The following is a 13,641-nucleotide window of genomic DNA, read 5'->3' as shown; positions in this document are numbered from 1 at the left end:
TGTGTGTTGGAGGTGGCGAAACATGCGGCGGGTAGCGAGCTGGAGGCGGGGGCAGGAAGTGGTGAGCTGGGGGTGGTGGAGAATAATGACCGTGGGGTGGAGAATAAGGCGGTGGAGCATGATGAGCGGGAGGTGAAAAATGAGGCGGTGGTACATGGTGAGCCGGAGGCGGTGGTGAAGGGTGAGCGGGGGGTGGAAAATGAGGCGGCGGTGAATGGTGAGTAGGAGGTGGAAAATGAGGCGGCGGTGTGTGGTGATTTGAGGGTGGTGGTGCATGGTGTGCAGGAGGAGATGGAAAATGCGGCGGCGGTGTGTAGTGAGTTGGGGGTGGTGGTGCATGGTGTGCAGGGAAATGAGGTGGCGGTGCATAGTGAGCAGGAGGTGGTGGTGCATGGTGTGCAGGAGGAGATGGAAAATGAGGTGGCGGTGCGTAGTGAGCCGGAGGCGGTGGTGCACGGTGTGCAGGAGGAGATGGAAAATGAGGCGGCGGTGCATAATGAGCTGGGGGCGGTGGAGGCTGATGAGCCGGGGAAGGGCTTGGTGGAGCTGCATGGTGGTGGTGGTGGTGATGGCCATGGTGGCCATGATGTTTGTGGTTAGGCGAGCCGTGGTACGACGGTGGCTCAACCGGCGCTACCGACTCATGGTGGTGGTGCTTCCCGTGCTCAGAACCAGGGTGTGCAGCCAGCGGCGCCTCCGCATAGGGCTCATGAGCCGCCGGTGCTTCTACCGGTGGGAAGGCAGAGGGAGACGACGCAGCGCTGCAGCACGAGGAGAAGGCAGCGGCGGCAAGAGCAACAAGGAGGGCGATGCCCTTCATGTTCGTGGTGGTGCTGGTGCCCATGCCTGTGGGTTTTGGCTTGCCTCTGATGCTCGTCCATTTCGCGCCTTATATAGTGGCCATGGACGTTTGAATCTTGAGTTTGATGTTACCAATCCCATTATCTTGGGTTGGGTGCTGCTGGTGGACAAACTGCCGATCGAGGGCTATCTATCTATCCCAAGAATGTGCGAGCGTTTGACTGGGCCGTGCTTCACGGGGACGACGGGGCCGCAAATGCCGTGTTCTTGGACCTCGAAGCATGCAGGCACTTTATTAGCAAAATTCACGGCTGAGTGCACATCAATTAGCAAGTCTTGTCTCTTCAAAGTGATGATGAAATGAACGTTAAACCTGGCTTTGGAGATACATGATTTGGATTTTACAAAGTGATTCATCCACAGATACACATTACTGCATCTAGATATACAACCAATTAAACGCTTTCGTTTTTAGAGGACCTGCATCCATTTAGACTGTTTTCACTCATTCAGAAGCATGAAGCAGAGACGAAGCTACGGCTTGCCAGACCCCGACGAAATTTGAGAATACCAATGGAAAAACGCTGTACCCATATTCAGATAAGATATGGTTATCAGACTTGGATTTGCCGGGGAGTATCTTGAGCGACCGGTTAGATTTTGACAGATTCTATTGTTTCAAAAGATTTGACAGGTTCTCTACCCCTGAACTGAATGGGTAGGGGAGAGTTTAATGGGCTCTGGACCTATATCCATCGGTCTTGGCTGTGCTGCTGCAGGTGTGTTTGGACCAAACTTCACCGAGTGGGCTTTGGAGACCTTGCGATATCTGGATTCTGGACCCAAGAATTTTGTGGACGGGGAGAACGGTCGAGTGGCTGATAGTTACTCCGTCGTCGGCAGTCCGGCAGGAATAAACCTTTTTGGGTGCGTCGTCTGACAAAATTGGCCTTGCCGTTCCACATCCGCACTGTACATTTGACTTGTGCTGTGTGCAATCGTGTCGTTTTATTTACTCTAGTTTAGTTTCATTATTACTGAGTTCTGATTCACTGCAAGTCCTAACTCCTAATTAAGCATTGCAAATCCATCATATATAGATACGCTGAAAAAAAATTCATCCTAAAACAATTTGACTCGTTACACTAGTACAGAACAGGCCTTTGGTCACTTGCCCAAAATGAACAATAATCTCGGCCCAATCAGCGTCCGGAACAAAAACATATTTAGTCCTGGTTGACTCACCAACCGGAACTAAAAGTCTCCTGCCCAACGGCTATGGTGTCAGAGATCGGCAGAAGAAACCTTTAGTCCCGGTTGGTCTCACGAACCGGGACAAAAGCCTAGCCTTTAGTCCCGGTTGCTACCACCAACCGGGATTAAAAGCTGTTGTCCCGGTCGTCTCACCGGCCGGGACTAATGTTGGAATTTAGACCCGGTTTTTAAATAGAACCCGGACTAAATGTCATTCCCCATATTTGAACTCTTCTTCCCCTGGCCGAGTCTATCGATCTTCACTCTTTTGCTGTGTTCTTCATTTGGAGTTGCTTGTTCTTGCTCTCATCTCCGGCTATTGATTCATTTCATCATTTCTACGCCGTCATCGACTTGTTAAGAGGTCACTAGCTTCATCTTCTCAACATTTAGCAGCGGCATATGTCATTTCCTAGTGTTATGTATGTTGTTTTTTATTTTATGGTTTTTTAAGAGGTTATTAGCTTCATCGTCTTTTCAACATCGACACGTTTTTTTAGAGAAATAGTGATAATATATTTTTTATTTTAATTAGTTTAGAAAAAAATTAAAAACATATAATACTTTAATTTGCTATTTTTGATCGATTTAATTAGTTAATTATAACTAGTATGTATACCACATTTCATGATTATTTAGGAAAATAGAGAATTTTTGTGCTTTTTTAATTTTGCTTGTTTAGAGAAATTAGAAATAGAGAATTTTAGGTTTTTTGTTACTTTAATTTCTCTATTAAAAATTAGAAACTTATAATACTTTAATTTGCAATTTATGACAAGATTAATTAGTTAATTATAACTAGTATGCATACCACATTTCATGATTAGTTAGAAACATAGAGAACTTTTGTGCTTTTTTAATTTTGCTTGTTTAGAAAAATTAGAAATAAAGAATTTTAGGTTTTTTGTTACTTTAATTTCTCTATTAAAAATTAGAAACTTATATTTATTTAATTTGCAATTTATGACATGGTTAATTAGTTAATTATAACTAGTATGCATGCCACATTTCATGATTAGTTAGAAAATAGAGAACTTTTATGTCTTTTTAATTTTGCTGGTTTAGAAAAACTAGAAATAGAGAATTTTAGGTTATTTGTTACTTTAATTTTTGTATAAAAAATTAGAAAAGTATAATACTTTACGTTGCAATGCAGACAAGGACACGTCATTGGATGTACAATGTCGATCGCCGCTCCAAAGAATTCATTGATGGTGTGCATTATTTCTTAAGAGTGGCCGAGGAAAACAAGCGGGACAGATTCATATGTTGCCCATGTGCCTTGTGTCAGAATTTAAAGGAATATTCTAGCTCTAGAAATATTCGCTCACATTTGTTGAAGTCGGGTTTTATGCCAAACTATGTTTGTTGGACCAAGCATGGAGAAAACGGGATAATGATGGAAGAAGGTGAAGAAGAACAGTTGGAGCCTGACGACATTATTGCTGTTACCAACTGGGACTAAAGGTGGTCCGTGGAACCGGGACTAAAGGTGGGACATTTAGTCCCGAAACCTTAGCCCCGGTTCCGTAGCCGGGACTAAAGGCCCTTACGGCCTGGGGCTAAAGCCCTTCCCTGTACTAGTCTTATCTATCTTTTGCTCTCTGAAAAAGGTTTGACTCTCATCTATTAGTGATGGATCTCTAGAGATGTCATGGGGCCTGTTTGGAAGAGCTCTAGCATCTTTAGATCCACAAAAACATCTATAGATCCACCTTTTCTAGCCAAACACTTCTACATCCACACTATAATCCACCATATAAAGAAGCTTCACAAAAACCATGGATCTACCCTTAGATCCATGTATTTCATGGAGCAGCTCAAAGGGTGCTATGAAAACTTAAAGTTTGGTGAGGTTTGAGAAAAAAAATACCCACCACTGCTACTTATTACACAAGATACCGATTGTTGTATCCCATTCTATTTTTTCGTCCCCACTCGCTCCTCTGTCCATGCATTGTGTCATTGCTCCCGGGATCGGCTTCACCGCCACTCCCACCCCCACCACAACAAGCATGCATGCCCCACCTAAGCATAACCGCATGATCCGCCCCCACTTGAGTTCACGACTGCACCCCCACTCAAGCCCCACCATGATCGGCGCCCTCCACCCTCTTGCACCCCATACCTCCCTCCCTCTCACACTCCCGGCCAGTCACGGTCCTTGCAAGTATCGCGGATGGAGGCAGGAGGAAGAAGATGAACCTTTTTTATATTTTGATGCTTGGATATTTTTAGAATCATTATATGTAAGTTCATGTTAGAGTTAGAGCACAAGTGAAAAAGAATATAAGTCAACATAGCCCATGACACAAGCATTATTATATTATAGCCCATAACAAAGCTTGTCTAATGAAATAATTTTACCAAAATGAAGAACTATTAGAAGGCAAAGAGTGAAGACAAAGTTTTGCCTAATTAAGAATATTTACTTATTTCACATATTTTTTTCTACTCTTAAATTCAAACGGCTAACTTGTATTAAATTTTGAGACCTTAGATCGAAGTGCTGGATTGATAGTGATTATTTTATGTTGCACAACCGTTTTATGACTTTAGTTAATGAATTGTTTCTCATCATAAGAAACAACATGTAAGCACATATTATCCGATTTTAAAGTCCGCTTCCGCTCTGATACCGGTCCGATAGATTGTACCATTTCCGACATTCCGTATTCGTATCCGAATCCGCATGATATCCGATCCGCTCTGAATCCAACAATCAAGAAAAAAGAATTAGGATATAAGAAAGCTATTATCCGCTCCGATCCGATCCGTTTTTATCCGTGCACCGGCTGCCCACTCCCTTAATTTCTTCTGATTGTGCCGCGCATGCAATCCATGCTCATGCCTAGCTAGAGGGCAGCTGTAGTAAAACACACCGCTAGCACGTAGTAGTATGCTTTATTGGTGGCATGTGCGCAGCATGAGATGGCTAGCTAGAGTTTGAACGTTAGGCGAAGCTAGACAGGGAGACGGTTCCGGCATGGGCGGCATTGTCTGCAATGGCATGGTCAGTCGTCGATCGGAAAGGCAATGCGTGTAGTGCTTTAGGTTGGATCCGATCTGGAACGTCTTGTGTATTTCTAATTTCCCGTAACGCTAGCTTTTTGCATGTGGGAGGGAGGTGTCCATACACACACGTCCGATGTATCTGTTATTAGAAATATGGACGATTCCGAAACTTGGTGTGGTACGGTAGTGCACGGTGCATGGTACTGTTGTGAATCGTCATTGGGTCGGTAGCAGTGGAGAACTCCGGTAGTCATGATGATTGATGAGCATCTCGGCACGCCGTGTGCACGCGGCGGCACTGCTCGCCTCTGGTGTGGCCCGTCCGACCGTGTGTCCCTGCGCGGGCCAATGATTGCATGTTCGCACTGGGCCGGGATGGGAAACTGCAAGTCTTCAAGCAGTAGCAGTAGTATACGAGATGGATGCAAAAATAAAAGCAAGGAAATTAAAGACAAAACTAAAATGATCACATGTACTGTATGTACTCCGGTACTACTATCAAAAATGCTGGGGGTGTACAGTGGAGGCAGGCCGTCGTGGCTACAACTACAAAGCTGAAACCGTTCGCAAAAAAAAAAAAAAATACAAAGCAAGCTGAAACACTGGTACATGTGTGGACAAGTCACGCAGCTCCCCTTCCCCTAGCAAGGAAGGCGCCGCGGATGGAGAAGAGGTGGGGAGCGGCGGAGGCACGTCCCCGTCCCCGTCCCCGTGGCCGAGTTGTCGGCTTCTCCGCCATCCACGGCGCGCTCGTTTCATTCTCCGCATTGCACTCGCGCGCGTGCTGTTTCCTGGTCGCGTCCGCCTGTCCTCTCCTTCCTCACCCGCGCCGCGCGTCCGTCGATGGAGCCCCCGGTGCCGGTGGTGTCTGGTGTCGGGATGCGATGCGTCCCTCCCTCCGATCCGATCCGATCCTCCCGGGAGGGGAGGGTCAAAGCCCCAGCCCCCAACCCCCGTTGTCGTGGCCCCGATCCACCGCTAGCTCTGCAGGTATCGCCCGCTTGTTTCTTGTGTGTGGCTCGCGTGTTTCCTGCCCCTGCACCCGTCCTGGTCCTGGCCTTTTTCTCGATCCTTCTCACCCGTGCTCCCCGTGGCCGGCCGGCCCCAGCCACTCTCCGTCGTCTCGGAACCGTGGTGGGGCTCCGACGACTGACCGACGGAGGGTTTTTTTTTTCCCACAAACCCTGTACAGTAGCCTACTAGCGTATGGAGCTCTCGGCTGCTCTCCGTCCTTGGCCTCTGTAAGCACTGCCAACCAAACCGGCCATTTAGTTCATTACCGAGCGCACTCTTTCATCTGCTGTTTCCACGCAATTACGTCTTTATTTTTTTTTCTTTTGTCGATCTAGCTACACTCTACATATTCTATACTAAATTTAGCTGCTCGTCGTCGATCCAAGTTAGGCCTATCTGATGACTAGTGTATATATAAAGCACACCATCTTTAGGGGTGACATTATTATCTTCTTTCTCCTCTAATACTACTAGGAGTCTAGGAGCTACAGTACCTACCATGTTACCAACTCACAACGAATCGGTCAATCAGTACGTGTTAAACAGTACTCCTAATCTATTCCTCCACAGACCTAGGATCGCTGATTTTTTTTTTACGAACTTCATTCACAAATTGGCCAGCCATTTTATTTCTGACTTTTCCGGGAACAACAAGCCGTTGAACCCGCAAGGTCATTTCTGACTTTTCCGGCAAAAGTTTTTTGATTTTATCACTGTAGCATTTTCGTTTGTTTGTGGCAAATATTGTCTAATCATGGACTAATTATGATCAAAAGATTTGTCTCGCGATTTACAGGCAAACTGTTCGATTAGTTTTTGTTTTTCGTCTATATTTAGTGCTTCATACATGGGCGCAAGATTTGATATGACAAAGAATCTTAAAATTTTTTTAGTTTTTGGGTGAACTAACCATATAATGACACCGGAAAGAAGGCTGTTCTGGTATCTTTTCTTAGGCATGCAAGCACTGAATACATAGTTTGGAAAGAACCACATCACAAGAAAGTTTTAAAATACTGTATGCTGTTGACCTAGTAATACGATTCATTCAATGCGAAGCAAAACTAATTAATTAAGGACAGCTGTGCGTTTATCATGCATGGGAGGCCACGGTCAAAGACGGGTACTAACCACGAAATCAGCAGAACGCAGCGATAAAAATGAAAAGTTTTACAGGCAGACGACACCTGTTCCTCTTCGTACTAGGAAAGAAGAAAGGAAGGTCCTGGTATTTTATCTAGGGGAAGGCATACAAGCACTACGTACAGGAATCACTAACACATGGGTTGGAAAAGAACCACATATGGTTCTAATCAAATTGTTGAACAACAGGATTCAATCGACTCGGCGGCGCAACCATTCTTCCACTCCATGTTCCTGCTTGTAGCTTGGACTCTTTGGAAGGAGAGGAACTCAGTAACCTTTGAATGCTCTTTGGTCAGCGACGCCACAGATATCTGCAAGGCGGTGGCCATGGATGCGAGCGACTGGGCTTTGGTAGGGTTTCACTTGATCTCAATGTCGGCTTCAGCTTGGTCGCAGTTCTTGGGTTCTTTGTAATTTGCATTTTGGTTTCCAGTAGGCCTTGTTTAGTTCTACAAAATTTTAGGTAATCGACACCGTAGCACTTTCGTTTGTATTTGACAAATATTGTCTAATCATAGTCTAACTAGGCTGAAAAGATTCGTCTCGTCAATTCCGAACAAACTGTGCAATTAGTTTTTATTTTCGTCTATATTTAATACTCTATGCATACGTCTAAAGATTCGATGTGACGGAAAATCTGAAAAATTTTGCAAAATTTTTTGGGAACTAAACAAGGCCTAGCTAGGCTTCGTTACTGGTGTTGGTCTTTCGCCTTCGCCTAACTTTTGTAACATGTTGTTACCTTCCGCTTAATGAAAAATGGGCTAACCCTCCGATCGCGAAAAAAAAATCAATATAAAGCGAGATTAAGAGTCTGTTCTCTTGAGCTTATCAACCTATAACAAATTAGTGAATAATATTTTTAATCATAATTTTTTAGACAACCGAACATGCTAGGGCAGTGGTACCTTCCTTACAAGATGCGTGGGAGGTTGCGGTCAGTGTGCTGTACCTACTAGACCACCAAATCTCTATCGATACGCTTAAGCGCGCTGTGTGCAGTACTTCTAAAAACAAAAAAACACACATGCATTTTATACCTCAGAGAATTGGGTAAAAAAGCACAGGTCATTGGGTTTATCTTTTTGAAAGGTCTTCGTCTTAATTAATTCAACTGTCCTATTCTATGGCGTGAGCTTCCGGGCAGGACACTTAGGGCTTCCCCATCGCTCCACTGTGGCGTACTGCCCCGTCGTCTAGGTAAGCACCGAGCGTCCAGATCATCGGCTTCAGTATCCCGCCGCAGGGTGTCAGAGAGGCTTCTAGAGGAGTCGATGGCTTCGTCTGACAAAAGCGGCAAGCCACAATCCGAGAATGCGGCAAGCCACAATCCGAGAATGCGTTGCGGAGCTGAAGCCTCCATCTTTCGGAACACAACTTTCTGTGAACGAAAGTGGAGAGAAAACTAACAGAGAGAAAGGAAAAGTGACGCAACTTTCTAGGTCAGGCCAGAGCACCTAATGACTTGTAGTCTGCATTGGAAGTTTTGGTAGCTCAACCTGTATGGCATGTTACTTTAGTCTGAGGCCTATGTTCATATTAGTGTCCATTGGGGAAGCCCTACACGGCTAGCTCCTTTACGGCTTTTTCTCATCGATGTTCAGCACAGGGAGGACAAGAGCCACGTTACCACCAATCAAAGCATGCTCTTTTTCTCATGCAGGATGTACTGGTACTACTTTTGTCACCGCGATCACGCGCGCCATTTCTTGTAAAGTTTTCTCGCTGCGGTCACCGTAAACTCATTTTGGTCGATCGAAAACCCAGAACGCAAAGGCAAACCTACGTTTATATGCGCGCGATCTGTAGTTGTGCACATTGCTACCAAAGTATTTCCCGCACATTGTAACTCTGATTTTCAACCCTTCTGATACGTCGAACTGCCCCAACAAAATACCAAAATTATTCGTACTGAACAAATCATTTATTTTAGGTTCATCTTTTATACATTTTGACGCGCTACTTTTGCATGTTCCTGCCATTTGCCCTGCCTGTTTTTCTGAGCGGTGAGAGGTATGGTAAGGCAAAGCTCTTTTCTCCGGTTTAAGGGTCTGTGTAGATCTATTTTTTTAGATTTGGATATTATAGTACTTTTTTGTTTTTATTTAACAAATATTGTCCAATTATAATTTAATTAGACTTAAAAAAAATCGTCTCGTGAATTACAGATAAATCATATAATTAATTATTTTTTATCTATATTTAATGGTTTATACATACGTTGCAAGATTCAAGATAACGAGAAATTTTATAAATTTTTAAAAGTTTAAAGACATCTAAACAAGCCTAACTCTTATATATCTTATCTCTGACATGCGCATGTGGCCACACCGCCACAAAGAAAATGATGTGTCATCCGTGTGAACTCAAGTCGACCGTGACCGTGAGCGCCTACTAAAATGTGGTATCATATGTCCTTATATATCTACTAGACCGTCCTGATAATATCCCCCATTATTCCATAATCTCCTTATGTCATGCACTGTGTTATATGTACGGGGTACTGGTAATTCTTTTTAGGCCCTGTTTAGTTTTCTATCCAAAATTTTTTTATCCATCCCATCGAATCTTTAGACACATGCATGGAACATTAAATGTAGATAAAAAAATAAACTAATTACACAGTTTAGTTAAGAATCGCGAGACGAATCTTTTAAGCCTAGTTACTCCATGATTAGCCTTAAGTGCTACAGTAACCCACATATGCTAATGACAGATTAATTATGCTTAATAAATTTGTGTAATTTGTTTTTTTATTAGTTTCTAGAAACTCATCCCGACATCCTTACGACACATCCGATGTGACACCCAAAAAATTTTCGTTCCCAATCTAAACAGGCCCTTAACACGGAAAGTAAAAAAAATATGGTTACAGGTTTACAGCAATGGCCACTGGGTAAAGTTACCATGCCGTACACCAGCGTCAGTATAGCATCTTTTTTATTCACCGACTGTCTAGTGTTCCCTTTGTTGGGGCCTTGTTTAGTTCCGAAAAGTGAAAAGTTTTCGGTACTGTAGCACTTTCGTTTGTTTGTGACAAATATTATTTAATCATGGACTAACTAGGATCAAAAGATTCGTCTCGTGATTTACAGCTAAACTGTGTAACTAGTTTTTATTTTCGTCTATATTTAATGTTTCATGCATGTGCCACAAGATTCGATGTGACGGGGAATCTTAAAAACTTTTTGGTTTTCAGGGTGAACTAAACAAGGCCGCAGTTAAAAATACACCAGTGTTCTTGTCTTGGCTCCTTGCCTTTCACCAGTAGTACTAGGTCTAAATTTTTTTTAGATTTCGCAAATATAATATTTTCGTTTTTATTTGACAAATATTGTCCAATTATGAAGTAACTAGACTTAAAAGATTTGTCTACCGATTTATAGACAAACTGTGTAATTAGTTTTTATATATATTTATATTTAATACTTAATGTATTTACCGAAAGATTTAATATGATGGCCTAATAACGACCACGAACCGCATTTGGTTTTTGAAGACGCGGCATTGCGGCAAGCATCTCGGTTTTGTCCTGCTTTAGCTCTACACACATGGGTGGATGCATCCTTCCATCCCTACTCCCTAGGATGTTTGGGCAATCGGTGGTCTGCAGAGCCGGGCCGGGGGATGGGATGGGGATGGCCCGTGTGTGTCTGGGTATGGGTATGGGTACGGCTTCGTCGCGTCGAGCGAGACCGTAGTCGCAGCGCGTGACGACACCTCACGTCGCCGCAGCCGCAGACTTGCATTGCATGCATGCATGCAACATGCTTGCCGCGACCTTGGCCGATCTTTTTAGGCTTGTTTAGTTTGCAAAATTTTTTGTTTTTGGTACTATAGCATTTTGTTTTTATTTGACAAACATTGTCCAATCACGGAGTAACTAGGCTCAAAAGATTCATCTCACAAATTACAGGTAAACTGTGCAGTTAGTTTTTATTTTTGTCTATATTTAATGCTCCATACATGCGACCAAAGATTCGATATGACGGAAAATCTTAAAAATTTTTAAGAACTAAACAAGGCCTTACTGTAGAGGTGTCAGTGTGACCACACATCTAGTCACGTCATCGATGGAAAGAGCTACAGTAGCATCGAGAGGACTCAAGGCCATACGGTGCAGCGAGCCTGCGACAGACTGCAGAAGATACCCAAAAAAAAAGAACTAGAACAAGCTTTTTCCTTGCATATATTTCCACATTTTATTATGGTTTTACACCAATAGTTGCAATACCATTACCCACACAAATACACCTGCTAACACATGGACGAACACACAAAAACTAACACACGGGAGGACAGGAAACAGACGGAGCAGCAGAGCTCTGCATTATTTTTTCTCCTGCAGCTGGGGATGATGCATGGATCGGCCGGCAGCACACCACAGAGGAGGGAGGGGTACGACTCGCTCCTCGCCTCTCATCATCATCAGCAGCTCATCTTGGCCGGCTGGCTAGGACACAAACTCTTCGATCGATCACCTTCTGCAACACAAAAAAACGGAACCGATTGTTAGTGAGTACAGTATGATACATTTGACACAAGCATATATAGAAAATGTATGTATGTATGTATGTATGTGCATGCTCCATTCTTGTAGCACGTACCTAAATGCTCCGAGACTGACAGCAGAGTGGGAGACCTCATCACTTCTTCGTCTAGTAGTAAGGCGGCGGCGGCGGCGGCGGCGGCGAGCTGGGGGTGTGCGACACCGGCGGCGTGTATGTCGGCGGGGTGGGCGCCGGCGGCGTCGGCTTCGGTGCCGGCTTGTAGGTTGGCGGCGTGGGCTTGGGGATAGGCGTGTGCGGCGTCGGCTTAGGGTGCGTCGGAGTTGAGGTGGGCGGCTTGGTAGCCGGTGGCTTCGGGGTCGGCGTGTACGTCGGCGGGGACGGCTTCGGTGGCTTGGGGCTCGGTGTGTACACCGGCGGAGTCGGCTTGGATGTCGGAGGCTTGGGGCTCGGCGTGTGTGTCGGAGGCTTGGTAACCGGTGGCTTGGGGTTCGGCGTGTACACCGGCGGGGTCGGCTTGGGTGTAGGAGGCTTTGTAACCGGTGGTTTGGGGCTCGGAGTGTACACAGGAGGTGTCGGAGGCTTGGTAGCTGGTGGCTTGGGGGTCGGGTAGGTAGGCGGCTTGGTCGCCGGAGGCTTGGGGCTCGGGGTGTAGGTCGGAGGAGTACTGGCTTTCGGCGGGGGAGGGTAGACCGGCGACTTGGGCTTAGGGCTCGGCGTGTAGGTGGGCGGCGTCGGCTTGGGAGTAGCCGGCGGCGGCGTGGGCTTGGGGCTCGGGGTGTAGGTGGGCGGAGTCGGCTTGTGCTCCTTGGGCGGCTTCTCCGGCTTGTGGCCGTGGCCCTTGGTCGGGGGCTTCTCCGGCTTGGGCCCCTTGGCCGGCGGCTTCGGCGTCGGCGTCGGGTAGCCGCCGCCGTAGCCGTAGCCGGCGTCGGCCTGGATCTCCACGACGGCCAGGGTCACGGCCACCAGGGCCAGCAGCAGAGCGGCCTTGCCACCCATCATCCTCACTCTCACTCTCAAGCTCTTGTTCTGGTGCAGTCAGTGTGAGGAGAGACGCTCACCCTGGCACCGCTTTTATACACGGAGGAAGGGGTGGGGGTGGGGGTGGGGGCCTCGGATGCCCGCTGGGTCTGGGTCCTGCTCGGCTCTCGTGAAGCCGCCGCCCTCCGATGGAGTGAGGGCAGGGGCAGGGGCAGGGGCAGGGGCAGTGCGGCGAGAGGCATTCATCAGGCAGCCATGTCCCATGTGGGGGAGGGAGGGACGGGAGGCTTCCCGCGTTGGTCACTCGCTTGGACCCGGGCCAGTCTGGACCTGTTGACGCACGGCAATGGAATGGATAGAGCCGTGAATAGCTACTAGGGCGGGCAGGGGCAGGGGCAGGGGGCAGGTGCAGCATTCACGTCGTTGCATATCCTGTATAAAGTATTTTTCTACCGTACACAGACGCAGGCCGCATTATTGTGTGCATGCATACACTCCCTTTGCACTGAAGTAGCAAGAAGAGCCATGTGACGTTTGTGCACCTCGCCCAGATCAAACGACGTGGATCAAGCACGACTCCACAATGCTTCGTAGGGGGAAACACAGCACACTAATATATGGCCTTGTTTAGTTCACCGCAAAAACCAAATTTTTTTTAAGATTCTCCGTCACATCGAATCTTGCGGCACATGCATGGAGCACTAAATATATATATGAAAATAAAAATTAATTACACAATTTATCTGTAAATCGCGAGATGAATCTTTTAAGTATAGTTATTACTCCATGATTGGACAATGTTTGTCAAATAAAAACGAAAGTGTTACAGTACTCGAAATCTAAATTTTTTGCCAACTAAACCAGGCCTTAGTTCACCCTAAAAATCAAAAACTTTTTAAGATTTTCTGCACATCAAATTTTG

General features: G+C 45.9%; 1 protein-coding gene across 1 annotated transcript; it reads right to left on the bottom strand.

The window, feature by feature from the left end:
- Positions 11,392-12,799, bottom strand: LOC8073011 (extensin). The gene is made up of 2 exons (XM_002446411.2): positions 11,838-12,799; positions 11,392-11,714 (listed from the first exon to the last, which is right to left on the bottom strand). The coding sequence occupies exon 1, from the start codon at positions 12,738-12,740 to the stop codon at positions 11,889-11,891; it is 852 nt and encodes a 283-aa protein (XP_002446456.1). The 5' UTR covers positions 12,741-12,799; the 3' UTR covers positions 11,392-11,714; positions 11,838-11,888.

The sequence above is a fragment of the Sorghum bicolor genome, chromosome 6 (genome assembly GCF_000003195.3).
Source record: "Sorghum bicolor cultivar BTx623 chromosome 6, Sorghum_bicolor_NCBIv3, whole genome shotgun sequence".
In the NCBI taxonomy this organism is placed as follows: domain Eukaryota; kingdom Viridiplantae; phylum Streptophyta; class Magnoliopsida; order Poales; family Poaceae; genus Sorghum; species Sorghum bicolor.
Note: the sequence above shows the minus strand (reverse complement) of the source record. Positions and strands in the feature narration are given on the sequence as shown.